This window comes from Dermacentor variabilis, chromosome 3 (assembly GCF_050947875.1).
Source record: "Dermacentor variabilis isolate Ectoservices chromosome 3, ASM5094787v1, whole genome shotgun sequence".
NCBI lineage: Eukaryota > Metazoa > Arthropoda > Arachnida > Ixodida > Ixodidae > Dermacentor > Dermacentor variabilis.
The window spans coordinates 70,314,619-70,330,236 of record NC_134570.1 but is presented as its reverse complement, the minus strand read 5'-3'; the positions used below and the strand labels follow the sequence as shown (position 1 = coordinate 70,330,236).

Below are 15,618 nucleotides of genomic sequence, written 5' to 3'. Positions count from 1 at the left end.
CCTCGACCCCATGACTACGCTAAGCAGCCCCAATGCCATGCACCCCTTCGCTTGACCTACCAACCTCTGTCATACGATAGAGTTAAGCAACGTCCTTACACTTTCTGTCTTCATCTATCTTCTTCTGCACCATGCAGCGCAAACTGTCTCTGTAAACGGCGATCTTATTGAATGCAATTTTAGACAAGAGATTAGCACTCTGAACGAACAATAACCTGACATGATATTCGAATGAACGTTACACACGCAGCTAAATTCACTAAGCGCTCAAATTTCACGGATGACCAAGTTTTATCAGACGTGTAGGACCACGTGCACACACAGCAGAAGCGTAGTCGGTAAGAACCCGATGCAACATTGTGGCGAAACTGCTCAGCCAACTACAAGTTATCCCTTCTTCTGTCCAACTAAGCCCGCGGAACAACTGCCGTCAAACTTGGGAAAACGCCTTAGTTCGGGGCCAGCTCCAATTTCCCTATTGAAATGCATGTAAAACGCTGAAATTATCTTGTGAAACAACCGTTTGACATATATGAATTAAAGTTTTCGCGTTTGAGAGAGAACGTCAAATTCGAGCAAACTAGCAAATAAAATTTTGACTAGCGATCTCCTACTTTCTGCAAAGCATGCCGAAAGTCACTAAGTTTCAAGAAAGCAAAAAAAGAAAGAAACAAAAAGAAAAGAAATGAAAGACAACTGACTAACGAAGTTTACAAATATGTAACTCTGCACCTGGCAAGTGCCGTGGTATTGTCTAAAGCGGACAAATTCGTTATATGAGTTTCCAGCTTACCCGAAATTGTTAACATGCTTACGAGTGCTTTGCAAAAGTCCTGCTCACAGATTAGTGGTATAACTGAGAGCGGTGTATAACACCTCAATTTTGTCCGCTTTAGAGGCCATAATAGGTTGATTTTACAGAATTCTCGTAGACTAACTACTGACTAAAAGTGTTAAAAACTCGGCACTTTAGTTCTTTTTACCAATTTCCACAAATGTTCACCAATTATTGTGAAAGAAATTGGTGACCTGAATAACAAATCTGCTGACAGCACTCAATAGCTTTTAACTTTTGCTTTTGAATGGAAGAAATCGCTACTAATTCACTCTATTGAGACGAAGTTACTCAATGCTAGAACGCATCTGTCCCAGCTAGCCAGTTTTCGTCAAATTTTCATCAGTCTCTGGGGCATTTTCCGCGTCCTGGCTTGAGGCGATGGACGCGGAACTTTCCGCAGGCCCGTGCTGCCAGAAGTCTGCAACGGCAATCTCTTCTATGAGTCAAGGCACCTGGTCAACCACCAGTGACCACTCAAGAGAGACTCCTACTCCTGTGGCCATGGATGCAGAGCCTATTGCCGGCCCGTCTGGCAAGATCACTACATTAACAAGTTCCTCAAGGAAACGAGGCACCTGGTCCAGCACCAGCGAAGACACAGAGGTCTACTCAATCACAGGTGACGACTCATCTGATGACAGCTTCGTGTCGGTGAGGAGCCGAATGGCTAAAAGGAGGCTTATCAAGGCGTCGTCACCAGCGAGTACGTCAACCATGCAGGCAGGTAGTGAACGCTGGCCGCACACCATCCTCTTCATGCCAGTGGATTCTTCTGTCAACCTTCGAGTATTGAACAGGCAAGCTCTCTCTGTTTTTCTTGAGGGAAAGGCGCCAAACGAAATCAAGGAAGTCCGGCTGAACACACGAAAGAATGTTCTAGCTGTCGACACAACCCGTGGAACCACGCTGGAGACGCTACGACAGATAACAGATTTGGGCAACATAAAAGTACGATCGGTCATACCTATGGATGGGGCCTGCACTGCAGGTGTGATCTACGATGTTGACTTGGCTATTTCGAACTCGGACCTGCCAATTCTGATCAAACCGGCATACGAAGGAATGGTCATCACGCACGTATGCCGACTTGGCAACAGCCGTTGTGTGAAGATTGTGTTCAAGGGGGATTCCATCCCTTCGCACGTAAAGGTCGGTCACTTCCGACATGTCGTACGACGGTTTATCCCAAAGCCGCTTCAATGCCACAAGTGCTTTAAGATCGGACATGTTAAGGGCGCCTGCACAAACTCCCCAATATGTCCCCGGTGCGCGGAGTCACACACGGTAGACGTCTGCCGTGCCACAAACTTAAGGTGCCACCCATGAAGCGACGTCTAAAGAATGCCCAAGAATCAAAAAAGAGTTCGAAGTTCTGAAGCAAATGGTGAGGGATAACTCAACCCATAGAGAAGCCTCAGAAAAGATCCGGCGTCGACGTCGTCATCGACGGAAACGCTCAAGACAGAGTGGCGCTCGTGGGCCGCTTGCGCCAACGTCATCATCTTCATATGGAACGCCCGAGAGCACAAGGAGGCCTCAGAGGGGAACTGCTGCCCCCGTGGAGGAGTGGCCGGCGCTTGCAATCTCTCAGTCTTCTAAGGAGCCTACACGCTTGATCATCCCACCGAAGCCCGCTTCTGTCGGTGAGGCTTCAACAGTCGACTGCCAAATGATCCCGGTGCTGCGATCCATTGTGAATGTCATCAGGGCCATGTTGACAAGCATTGACACTCCATCTGCTCGTAGTGGACTACAAGTGCTCGACGCGCTGAGCCCCGTCCTAACAAGCCTTGAGTGAAGCCATGACTGACAATCACAAGTCATTTCGTAAGGAGGTCAGAGAAGCGTCGATCCTTCAGTGGAACGCGAGAGGTCTAAGATCTCGCATCGCCGATTTTCGTCAATTTGTTCTCACTAACCGCTTTCCAATCATTGTCATCTGTGAACCAAGATTATCCCATCCAATGAGACTATCCGGCTACGAGACAATATTCTCATCGAGCGACATCAAAAGTAGCAAGGTGGTCGTGTTCATTCGCCGTGAACTCACTTACGTCGTCCAACCGGTGCAACATCATGACGACAATCAGTATGTGTGCATGACTGTTAAAAATAGGAAAGTCACCTTTGCACTCTTGGGGGTGTATCTGTCTCCATCAAGTCGATTTGACACCAAAAGACTAGAAGACATCTTGAAAACACAACCTGGTCCATGGATTATCACTGGGGATTTCAACGCTCACCATACCATTTGGGGAAGCTCAAAGGTTAACGCGACGGGAAGACGACTAGCTTCCTTAGCTTCCAACAATGGTCTCTACCTGCTGAATGACGCGAGTCCAACATTTCTGCGGGGAGTAACATACAGCAGCTGCCTCGATTTGACTTTCGTCTCCCACCGCCTCGCCACACATGTTAAGTGGTTTTTGGACATTGAAACGCACGGAAGTGACCACATCCCCACCTACCTCAAGATCAAGGGAATGTCTAACACGTATACGTTCACCACGATACGAAGAATAGATTGGTCTGTCTTTAAATCCCAGATTGAGGACGCTTGTCACAAAGGCCTCTCTTGTGGACTTCAACAAGCTATTAAGAAAACGGCACAGACGGCCACGCGCACACTTACGTGTTCTCCAAGGTATTCTGAATTCGACCTGGAATTGGAGCGGCTTCGTGCGATTCGCCGTCGTGCCGAAAGGAGATATCGACGCACTAAGTCAATTCAGGATCTCAGAACAGCCAGGCGAATGCAAAAGAAGATACAACGGCGCATGGATAAACTAGAGGCTCAGCGTTGGTCGAAATTTTGTGCGTCGCTAGATCCCCGCAAACCGCTATCTCAACTATGGAGAACTGTGCGAGGTCTACGTTCTGTTCCGGAACAGCGTTTCCCGTTTAAGGCCCTAGCACTATTCCAGCGCCGACAAGACATTGATGTGGCGGAAGACTTCTGTGCTATGATTGCGGGCCAGCCAACTCGCACAGGTTCGCTTACATTGAACCGTATTCCAGATTCACGCGATTCACGCATGGATCTGCCTTTCACGACGCAAGAGCTTGACGCGGCGCTCGCCCTCTGTAATCGGTCGTCGTCGCCTGGTCCGGATGACATATCTTACCGCATGCTATGTCACCTTGGTGAACGGGCACGAAGTGCACTCCTTCATATCTATAACGAGTCCTGGCAAGAGGGCAAAGTTCCTCAAGATTGGAAGCTCAGCCGCCTGGTACCGCTTCTTAAGCCTGGCAAGTCTCCCTTAGAGATTACTTCATACCGACCGATTGCGCTGGCAAGTTGCGTTGGGAAGGTAATGGAGCGAATGATCCTCGCCAGACTTGAGTGGTATCTTGAACATTACGAAATCTACCCGGACGCCATGGCTGGTTTTCGACGTCACCGATGTTCTATCGACAACGTTATCGATCTGGTAACCTATGTTCAACACCAAAAGACGTGTAAGAGATTATCTGTCGCAATGTTCTTAGATATAAAGGGAGCCTACGACAACGTTCTTCATGACGCCATACTTGAAGCATTGGAATCGGTGGGCCTAGGCGGTCCATTATATCGTTGGACTCGCAGTTATTTACATAGGCGGTCTCTATTTCTTAACACTGAAGCTGGCCCAACCTCGGAATATTATACGCACCATGGAGTTCCACAAGGTGGTGTCTTGAGTCCAACGCTTTTCAACCTTGTACTCATTGGTCTCGTGGAACGACTTCCGAACACAGTTAAAATTTCAATGTATGCCGATGACATCTGCGTGTGGGAATCTGGTGTGACACGGCCGCAAGTACGCGCCAGGCTTCAAAAAGCTGCCACGTCAACATCGGCCTACTTAAATGAACAAGGCCTCAAGATCTCGCCAGAAAAATGCGCATCGGTCGCGTTTAGCCGGAAGCCAATGAGATCATACGATGTCTCTATCGACGGTCAAAACATTCCTTATGTCAGGACGCACCGATTCTTAGGAGTAATCATTGATCGCGACCTCTGCTGGAGTCCTCATGTGGCCTACCTAAAGAAGCGCCTGACGGATATCTCTAATGTGTTTAAGTTTCTTGGAGGAAATGTCTGGGGTACTTCAGTACATGCAATGATGCAACTGTACAGGACGCTCTTTCTTGGGTATTTGCGATACAGCTTGCCTGTGCTGACCAACACCTGCAGAAGTAATATCCGTACACTCGAAAGCGTCCAGGCCCAGGCGCTAAGAGTGTGTCTTGGCTTGCCGCGGTGTTCGTCAACGGCTGAAACCATTGCGATTGCACACGATTTCCCAGCCAAGACCCATATAGTCATGGAAGCACTCAGAGCGCACGTAAGACACCTTGCTCGAGCCCCTGCCCATCATCTAGGCTCACTGCCAGAGGATCGACCACGTGCTTCCTTTTGTGAAACTGTCCTGCCCTATCGTGCGTACCTTCCATCAGGTTATACAGCTCCAGCGAGAGTTCCGTTTCCACCATGGTGCTTGGCTCAAGCAAAGGTTCGACTTGTCGTACCAGGCATACGAACAAAAGCCCAACTCTCGTCTCCAGCACTCAAGCAGCTTTCACTGCTCTTGCTGTACGAGACGTACAATGATCATCATCATCTGTATACTGACGCTTCAACCACGGTGAATGGGTCTGCAGGATCGGTGATCTTTCCTGCAAAACCTTCCACCATAAAGATTCGACTCTCTCACCAGACTACATCGACTGCCGCGGAGCTTGCTGCTATTCGTTGCGCACTTCGTGTAATTTCTGAAGAACTACCCAAGAAATGGAGCGTGTTCACTGACTCCAAGGCTGCACTTCATTGTTTGGTTTCTGCCTTACGCCGAGGACCCCACGAACAACTAGTTCTAGAAATCAGACTGCTGCTTCACCACCTCGTCGAGCAAGGACACGACATCACGTTGCAGTGGATTCCAAGCCACTGTGGCATAATGGGCAATGAACTTGCCGACGCAGCAGCACGATCTGCACATGAGGAGGGCTTCCAAGACTCCATTCCATTCTCAAGAACAGACGCTGCAACGAAAATTCATGTGCTTGCAAATGAATCCATCAAAACTTTATGGAACACACCAAGCTTACAGCATACACGTCTACACCGACTGGACCCATCCCTTCAACTTCGACCCCCATCTGGACTCTCTCGACTAGAAACAGCAGTACTTTGCCGACTGTGGCTTGGTGTCGCCTACACAAGATCCTTCGCCTTCCGAGTCGGTATGGACGACAGCGCGGCTTGCAGACACTGCGGCGGCGAGGAGACCATCGAACACGTGCTCTGCCACTGTCCTCAATACAGCGCGCACCGGCTGTCACTAGCGACCACGTTGGCACGCCTTGACGACAGGCCACTTTCAGAACAGTCAGTTTTGGAATGCCGACGTGAACTGTCGTCGCAGCAAAAGTCGGTCAAGGCTTTGCTGACTTTTCTACGTGACAGTGGCCTATTAGAAAGACTATAAGGACCCCATTTCATCCCTTTTCATATTTTTTTTCTCACGCTTTTATTTTTGTCACGCTCTTCTTTCCGTCTTTACTTCCCCTTTCCCTTCCCCTAGTGCAGGGTAGCAAACCGGAGGTTTTAAGTCTGGTTAACCTCCCTGCCTTTCTCTCATTTGCATCCCCCCCCATTTCTGCGTTGTAATGTTTATAGATAGGATATTTCTAGGTAAAGCTTGCTTTTAACTCGCGCTCGCAAGGCACTTTTCTCAAATTTATCAGACGTCAGCGATTCCTCTGGCTCTGCCAGAGCGCCGTGCCGAGCGTACTTAGCTCTGCACATCGTTAATAGTGTCGACAGATGTTGCATAACCTTAGATGATATGCTTGGATTTAGCTGACACTGTTGGTGCTGTTTCTTTATTATGCGACGTATAATGAGACCGTGGCCCGTAGAAGTATCGCAGGTATTACCACACCTGACTTCTGGTGGAAGGCTCACCTTCTTCTCGTAACCCCTCCGCGAAAAGCGGTGCCAGATGTGATGTTACGGTATTTTGTTATAGCCTTGTTTTCTTTTTAACCATTTCTAGGATAGCACTAAAATTTTGTGCTAGTATGTGAAAACTGTGCAAGGTGCTGTATAACAGCATTCAACTGCAAATATATATTTTCGAAAAAAGTAAAGAAAAGAAAACTTCATGGGGTACGATACCGCCTCTGCGCAAAGAAAGGACCCAGAAAGCCACAAGGGGTGTATTCGTGGAGCGTAAAAAGGCTGCTGATTTGTGTTGTTGGTCACATAGTAAGAGTCGGAATTGATCAATCGTTTCTGCTTATTTCCTTATAGGGACGTGTCAAAACAGGTTACCTACTGCGCGAATTACGTTGGTGACGAGATCTAGAGGCTAATAGCTCATTGTCGTTCTTACCCAGAGGGCTCATGTTCGAATTTTGCGGTCGCCACTAGAAATTATTTGCTTTTAAAGTTTATCACTCTGAGGTCCGCGTTTTCGTCATGTAACGCAAAACGACAAAAAAAACCCGTAAAGTGTCCCTAATCCTACTATCGCCCTCCATACTTACGCCGTTTTCGTGAATTTGAGAGCAGGTGGAGCGGAATAAGGTAAAAAAAAAATGCGACTGGCAAGCGCCAGGGCAGGCAGTAGCCATTGTAACAAATCTCGCGTCATTATGCCAGCACGGCAAACTTTCGTGCAGTGAATGTGCGTGTGCCTTCCTATTTGAAGTTAGGCGTATAAGATCGCCGCTGTGCACAGCGAACCACGTGCGAAAAAACATAGCCCACTTAATCTGTTCTCGCAGGCTGTTCACATTAGACAGAAGCAGCATAATGACACGCACACCATATCCGCACAGAATATACGTCAAAAGAAATATCGTGCTATGAGCTACGACACGTACATGCCCGGCTCCTAGACTATCGATGCCTGCGCGCCCCACTCAACGAAGGGCCCTTACCCTTCCTTAAAGACGCTGGTCTCAACGAGCTACTTTATTCATTTACTGGAACATTTTATTGGGCGAATTGGTTCATAAGTGAGAAGGACTAAGTTGATTCATCAACTGAGTACACACTCCAGCCCTGCATAATCATCTCCACCTTGCTTCTTTATTCAGTTTCTATGTTATGTGTCGGTGACGTACACTGTGTGTATCATTTGATTTTTCACCATGCCCACGAGGAGTAGAATGCTAGGAGCACCGCCAGGCACATCTCTTCATAATTCTATAATGACCCTGTAAGGTCGCTCTGATTGTTCGTGTTCTTAAGTGTCACGAATCGGCCATTGGATTGGAGAAACTTTATTTATGCCTGCAGTTGGGCGCTCGCGCGCCCCGACGAGGGCCTACGTCATCCTCGAAGGTGCCGTTACTCGGCGCGGGTCTCCGCTCGCCGTTGCCGGCTCGCTGGGTCCGTGCCTTTCGAGCGCCTCGAGGACCTGCTGGACGGCCCAGAGCTGATCGTCTCGGTCGTAGCTCTTCGCGGCTGCCTCGAGCCGCGGTGGGAGTGTTCTTGAGTTAGCGTCTTCTGGATATTTAATGCAGTCCCACAAGATGTGCGTGTAGTCTGCGGTCTCCCTCCGGCAGACTCTGCACATATTTGTCGGAAATGTCTCGGGGTACATGCGATTCAACAGTTTCGGGCTCGGTAGCGATCCGGTCTGGAGCTGTCTCAGTACGACCGCCTCCGCTCGACTCAGTCTCGGGTGCGGGGGTGGAAGAGTCCTGCGAGCCAAGCGGTAGGCCTTCGTGATTTCATTGTAATCCGTCATGCGGTCCTTGGTTCCGAACCACGTCGGACGGTCTGTCGCCGGGGCGCGGTTGGTTAGCGCTCGCGCCGCGGCGTGTGCCGTCTCGTTATGGTTCTCATTGCGTTCCGACGCGTCGCCCGCGTGCGCCGGGAACCACTTGAGTCGTACTTTTCGTTCGTCTAGTTTTACCGCTCGCAGTACGCGCTCAGCCTCCCTGCAGATCCCCCATGTCAGCCGGGCAACAGTTGCTGTGTTATGTGAGGTCACAGGCACCGCGCGGTGTTGGGTGACGCGTCGTGGCAGGCGCCAGGAGGGCGAGTGCTGATTCCGGGAAGTCGGTATTGTGCGCATGGTGTCGGCAGTCCGCCGACGGTCACACGTGTCCACACACACACAGACCAGCCTTGAAAGGGACCGCTGTACACGGTATTGTGGACCTGGCTTCCGAGTACCTGACCAATTGGAGGCGCCGCCGAGGTTAAGAAGGGCTTAGCAACTTAGACCCCGTGCCGCATGTTCTGAGCAGGGATCTATTCTTCTACGCGTCCGGAACGAAATCGCCAGCCTTGTTGTTTTGTGCGACTGCCGATGTGGTGTCGAAGGCCAGCTTACAGTGCACGCTGTAGGGATGCGGTGCCCACGTGAAGAGTGCATTCGGACGATGGCGTCTTGGAAACACGCACTCGGAGAACTTTGTCTTGTAGACAATACGTTTGAAGGACAAGGAGGGCCATCAGTCCCCCACGCACACAAACTTTGAGTACAGCTGCACTACGTGGTGTCGATGCCCCTGCTTCCGAGACATTTGCGGCCTAGAGACGCCCTTGGGATTTGAGGCGGCCTAGCGATAACTTGTTCGGGCCTGGCGTGTTTTGCTGAGCGCGTCACGAACTACGGAGAAATGAGAGGGCAACGGAGTTTTAGGGAAGAAGGAAAAGAGCTTGGTTTTCCAATATGCTTATTTTTCAGAGTAAGCCCATCCCTGTGGGTTGTGGCTTAACAAACGGTTGATTCTGATTGGCTACTGAACCTGTGGGACGGGCCAACAGCCCTACCGCCTTTTTTTTTCGTTGTATATTTGGGCTATAAAAATCGGGACGACATGCTGTCCCTCAGACTTGGCTGAAATCAGGATTGCTGATTGATCAGTGAGCCCCCGTGCTATGTACGTTAAAACGAGTCTGGGCTCTAACAGTCATTGAGACAGTCGAAGAGTGAGACTTTGTTTCTCAATTGTTCAAATTTGTAATGTATTTGTTTTACCTGTCATGTATATAGAGAAGTTTACGTATAAATATTTCTTGTACATCTGATCCCATCGCTTCCTGCCTGCGTTTGATCAACAACTGCCGATCATCGTCCGAGAAGCTTCAAGTTCCAACGGTGAAGCGAGGACAGAGATCGAACGAAACTTTACTGGCGCAGCACGACAGGATCGGCAAGCCCCACAACGAGCAACGAGCGGCGAGCCAGGCGCAAGGAATCAGAGGGCCACCAGCGAATTCCGCAAGGGTTGCAATTCATCTGGACGAGGACGTCAGGCGGCGCCCCCAGCAGCAACGGGTGAGCGGGATTCCTTGCGTTTTGTCTAGGTTGGCATGGCTGTTGTTCAGTGAGGTTAATGGTGTTCACGCGCAGAACAGCAAATGCGATTGAGGCTAACGTAAACATTGATACGGCATCTGAACAAACAGAGGGTCAGAGACGACAGGAGCTGGAACGCGTCGGAGAGACCGAGTCTGAGACGTCGGATACTGAAATGGATAGTGAGGCGCAAGGCGCTGCGCAGGCTCCGAGCACGACGGATCCAGAAGCCATGGCGGTGAGATGCCTGGAGCTGGAGCTGGAAAAGGTGCGCCTACAGCTAGAGTGCGAGCGCATTGCTCTACGGAGAGTGGAGCTTGAGCAGTCGGGCAGGCCGCCTTCGGTGTCGGAAGGAAGCGATCGGCGCGGTGCCATCACGGATGGAATAGCACAATGTGCTAAAGTGCTTAAGGCATACCGGTTGCCGTGTGACGCTGACGTTCCGATATGGTTTGATGAGGTCGAAAAGTTGTTTGCATCTTTTCAAGTACCAGCACATAGCCGTGTACACTTGATCATGCCTGCGCTAACTGAGCGGGTCCGTTATCTGTTGCGTAGCCTCAATGATGAGGAATGTACGGATTACGAGACTGTAAAGAAGGCGGTACTAGATGAACTTAAGCTCACGCCAGCTGAATACTTGGGGAGGTTTGAAAAGGCATCTAAACGAAAGGAGGAAACTTGGGCTCAGTTCGCGTCCCGCGCTAGAGCTTATTTGGCCTATTACCTTCAATCTCGCAATGCAAACACAAAAGAAGCTATGACGGAGCTTATGGTCGCTGACCGTATGAAAGCCAGCCTAAGCTCAGAAGCCCTTGAATATGTTCTTTTGCGGGAGGGCGAAGAGTGGTTTAAGCCAGTGGAGGTGGCGAAAGTGCTGGAGACTTTCGAACAAGCTAAAGGGAAAGGACGAGCAACTAAGCCAGCCGCAACAGCCTCATTGACGCAGCAAGCAAAACTAGCTAGCCCGCAGTGGACAAAATTAAAATGCCACGTGTGTCATATACAGGGACACCTAGCCAGAGACTGCCCAAAAGCTTCAAATAAAGAACAACAGGGGAAGGCACCGACTGTGCAAAAACAAAGGGTACAGAAGGTTGCTGTTGTAAGTGAAGAACCTCTACCAGAGCAAGAAAGGGTGCTTAGCGCTAGAGTAGAAATCTTAGCTCAACATGCTAGCTCAGGGAGTTCAAAGCTGGACCTAATCCCTATCATGTGCGGGGATATAGCAACGGAAGCCGTGTTGGACACAGGTAGTGAAATAACGGTCGTCCGTAAAAGCATGTTGCCCGTCGTTTTACAGGAGCCATCGGGAACAGTAAGGCTCGAGTCGGCATTCGGAAAGACCATTCGAGCTAACCTAGCTACGCTGCCCGTAGGCATGCATCGCCCGGGGGCTGTGATACAACCGCAGAGGATCGATCTGGTGTGCGCGGTTACAGACGAACTTGCAAAGGGGGTTGACTGCCTGCTGTCAAAGGAAGATTGGGAACTACTACAGGCGCAGGAAAAAGAGGAGTTTGGACGAGAAAGTATTCCGCGGGTAGCCAATTCCGTTGGAGTTCGATCAGTCGAAATAGTCAATAACACTGAGCCAGACTGCGGCCTAAGTTGTGAAGAAACGACAGACAACATCCCTGTATTGCAAGAGAATAGTTTCATACAAGATGTCACTGGAGTGCCCAGTCAGCGGGAGAAATTTCGAGCCGCTCAGCTTGCCGATGAAAGCCTGAAAAAGGCCTGGAATGATGCGAGAAACGGTAAAGCTGGCATGTTCGTGTCAGATGGACTTTTGTACCATTGGGATTCCTTAGCGGGAGTCAAGGTCAGACAACTGGTCCTACCAGAAGAAAAGCGCAATGAGGTATTGCAGCTCGCGCATGAGTCATTGTGGGGTGGACACTTAGGGCCGAAAAAGACAAAGCTCCGGATAAAGTACAGTTTCTTCTGGCCAGGAATGGAGAAGGAAATCGCTGGGCATTGTCAGACGTGCCACCAGTGTCAAACACGTTCAGATAGCCGTCAGAGCGATAAAGTCCCCATCACGCCGCTTACGCGACCGGAGCATCCATTTCAGGTCGTCAATGTGGACATCATTGGGCCTATTGAGGTGCCATCTGCGAGGGGCCACAAATATGTTTTGTGTCTTGTCGATCTTTGCACGAGATGGCCTGAGGTAGTGCCGCTCCGATCCCTGACAGCGAGTGCCACATGCGAGGCTTTACTGGAGATTTTCAGCCGCACTGGAGTGCCGGAAACGATCTGTTCAGACCAAGGCACGAACTTTAAAGCTCAACTGACACAGCTAATGTTGGAAAAACTTGGTTGCTCACCCAGGTTCTCCACTGCTGAACACCCTGAGAGCAATGGAGTGGTTGAGAGATGGAACAGAGTCCTCAAAAATATGTTGTATCATGTAATGGAGCGGGACCGAAGAAACTGGGACAAGCTCATCCCATTTGTTCTGTGGGCTTATCGCGAAATGCCGCATGATACCACCGGGGTGGCGCAGTTCAGGCTATTGTAAGGTAGAAACCCAAATGGGCCCCTATCAATATTGCAGCAAACTTGGACGGGTGAGATCGCGGTGCCCTCAACTATGAGAGAGAAACCTGCCAAGTATTTGCAGCAGCTGCTGGAGCAACTAGAACTAGCCGCGAGTGTAGCTGAGTTGACAAGCACCGAGCGCCAGAGCAAATATGCTGAAGTTTACAATAGGAGGGCACGGACTAAAGAATTTAAGGTCGGGTACCAAGTACTGCTCTTTGACACAGATCGGGCAACCAAGATGGCTGCCAGGTGGTTGGGTCCTTTCACAGTTATTGGGAGAGAGAGAGAACACTCGTATCGCTTGCAAATAAATGACAAAAAGACTTCGGTGGTGCACGCTAACCGACTCAGGCCGTACTACGCTAGAGTGAGTCATGTGGGGGTAGTGTTCGAGGAAGACGGAGAATTTGGTGAGGTGGAATACGCGCCGCAAGCTCTATGCACTTCAGTGAGCGAGCACCCAATAACTGAAGACAAGCTAGCTCATTTGGGTTCAGATGCGCGCACGGAAATCGAGGCGGTATTTGAGAAACATCGCTGCGTCTTTGACGGAAAGCCTGGGAGGGCACAAGTAGGGCGGCACCGCATCGAACTGGAGGAAGGATGTAAACCAAAGAGGACGTTTCCTTACAGAGTCCCTGAACTATTAAAGAAAGAGGTTAGTAGGCAAGTGAAAGAGCTTCTTGACTTGGGCCTGACATATCCGGTGGAGAGCGAATTTGCACACCCGGTTGTGTGTGTTGGTAAGAAAGACGGGTCAGTGCGCATGTGCGTCGATTATAGAACGCTTAATGCCGTGACCAGGGTAGATGCCTTTCCAATGACCAATCCACGGGAGCTGATCTTCAGAGCTGGTCACTCGAATTTTATAACAGTCGTTGATCTGAGGAGAGGATACTGGCAGGTACCGATGGAACCCCAAAGCGAACATCTCACGGCATTCGTGACACATGATGGGCACTACGCATGGAAGGTAATGCCATTTGGGCTGAAAAACTCTGCGGCTACCTTTCAACGGATGGTTAATTCATTGCTGGATGCGCACCAAGCTTATGCGTCAGCATACCTAGATGACATTGCAATCTTTTCAAATACCTGGAAAGAACACCTGCAGCATGTAGACATAGTGCTGAAACTGCTAAGTGATGCTGGGCTGAAAGCCAGCTCTGAAAAATGCCAGATAGCGCAAACTCATATCCGCTATTTGGGACACATAGTTGGCTCTGGAACTCATGCACCAGACCCTGAGAAGATAGCTGCCATAGAAGGCCTTGTGCCACCTCACACAAAGAAGGAGTTGCGAAGTCTGTTGGGGCTTTGCGGATATTATCGGGACTATGTCTCAAACTACGCCGACGTGGCTAGCCCGCTTACAGCTTTGACAAGGCGAGGGGTTCCTAATTCAATTCCATGGTCGGAAGAAGCGCAGTGCGCGTTCGAAAGTCTGAAATTAGCTCTCTGTCAGGCTGTCGCCATGAACACTCCTGAGCCTCATCAGCCGTACTGGCTATTTATTCACTGATGCGTCGGCGATGGCGGCCGGTGCCTGTTTAGCTCAAATGTCAGCGGACGGAAAAGAAAAGCCGATCGCTTTTGCTAGCCATCGCTTTAACCCGACACAGGCGCGCTGGTCGACTATAGAGAGAGAAGCCTTTGCTATTATTTGGGCACTCAAGAAATTTGACTACTGGCTTTTCGGAGCAGTGGTGAATGTTGTCTCTGACCATAACCCATTGTCATATTTGACAACCAGCACCCCGCAGGGGGCCAAGTTAGCAAGATGGGCGCTTTCACTACAGCGCTACAATGTAACGGTGCGTCACCGGAAAGGAACAAGTAACGCCAATGCTGATGCATTGTCAAGGCTCTCGAATCGTTCATGGGAGCCAACCGAGTAAAGAGCAGAAAAGAAAGGATAGACAGAAACAGCCATGCCAGCTAGGACAGGCGTGAAAGTTCCCGTTCACCCGAAGGACGTGTGCATGGGACAGTTCAGCCTTGATGGAACTCTCGGTGGTTGTTGTCGTCCATGTGTGTGAGGGTTATAAGACTATGTATATACCCTGTATATGTCACTTTTCTGCTGTTGTGCAGTGCAGCGCGTTGGAAAGTGTTCCTGTACTTACATGAGTATTTCTTTTGCATGCTCACTGCCATGAATGTGTTGAGCCTTCGCCCTTTTCTTTTATCGCTGTGACAAAATTGTTTTTTTTTTCGTGGTCCTTTTAGTTCATTTTCCTGTTCCTTACGGGCTCCGCAGCACCCGTGTTGGGCAGCGTATGTCAATTTTCTTTGACGGAACCTTCAGAGCCTAAATTTTACGATACAGCGCCCTTTGGCTATTGTAGTATAGCTGGGCACATTGTGAGCCCAGTATACACTTTAGGAGGGACGTGTAAGGTCACTCTGATTGTTCGTGTTCTTAAGTGTCACGAATCGGCCACGTGCTTTGTGTATAGAGAGGGGGTTCACTTCCCCCCATGTCAGCCGGGCAACAGTTGCTGTGTTATGTGGGGTCACAGGCACCGCGCGGTGTTGGGTGACGCGTCGTGGCAGGCGCCAGGAGGGCGAGTACCGATTCCGGGAAGTCGGTATTGTGCGCATGGTGTCGGCAGTCCGCCGACGGTCACACGTGTCCCCACAGACCAGCCTTGAAAGGGACCGCTGTACACGGTATTGTGGATCTGGCTTCCGAGTACCTGACTAATTGGAGGCGCCGCCGAGGTTAAGAAGGGCTTAGCAACTTTGACCCCGTGCCGCATGTTCTGAGCAGGGATCTATTCCTCTACGCGTCCGGAACGAAATCGCCAGCCTTGTTGTTGGGTGCGACTGCCGATGTGGTGTCGAAGGCCAGCTTACAGTGCACGCTGTAGGGATGCGGTGCCCACGTGAAGAGTCCATTCGGACGGCGGCGTCTTG

The 15,618-nt window shown here is 50.1% G+C and overlaps 1 protein-coding gene across 1 annotated transcript in view; it reads left to right on the top strand.

Moving 5' to 3' along the window:
- The window catches only part of LOC142574556 (uncharacterized), a 35,093-nt gene that overhangs the window by 17,439 nt on the left and 2,036 nt on the right, over positions 1-15,618 (top strand). The window contains exons 2-3 of the mRNA XM_075683609.1: positions 9,934-10,038; positions 10,377-11,692. Of these exons, the coding sequence (XP_075539724.1) occupies positions 9,934-10,038; positions 10,377-11,692 (1,421 nt within the window). The remainder of the gene's footprint in view (positions 1-9,933; positions 10,039-10,376; positions 11,693-15,618) is intronic.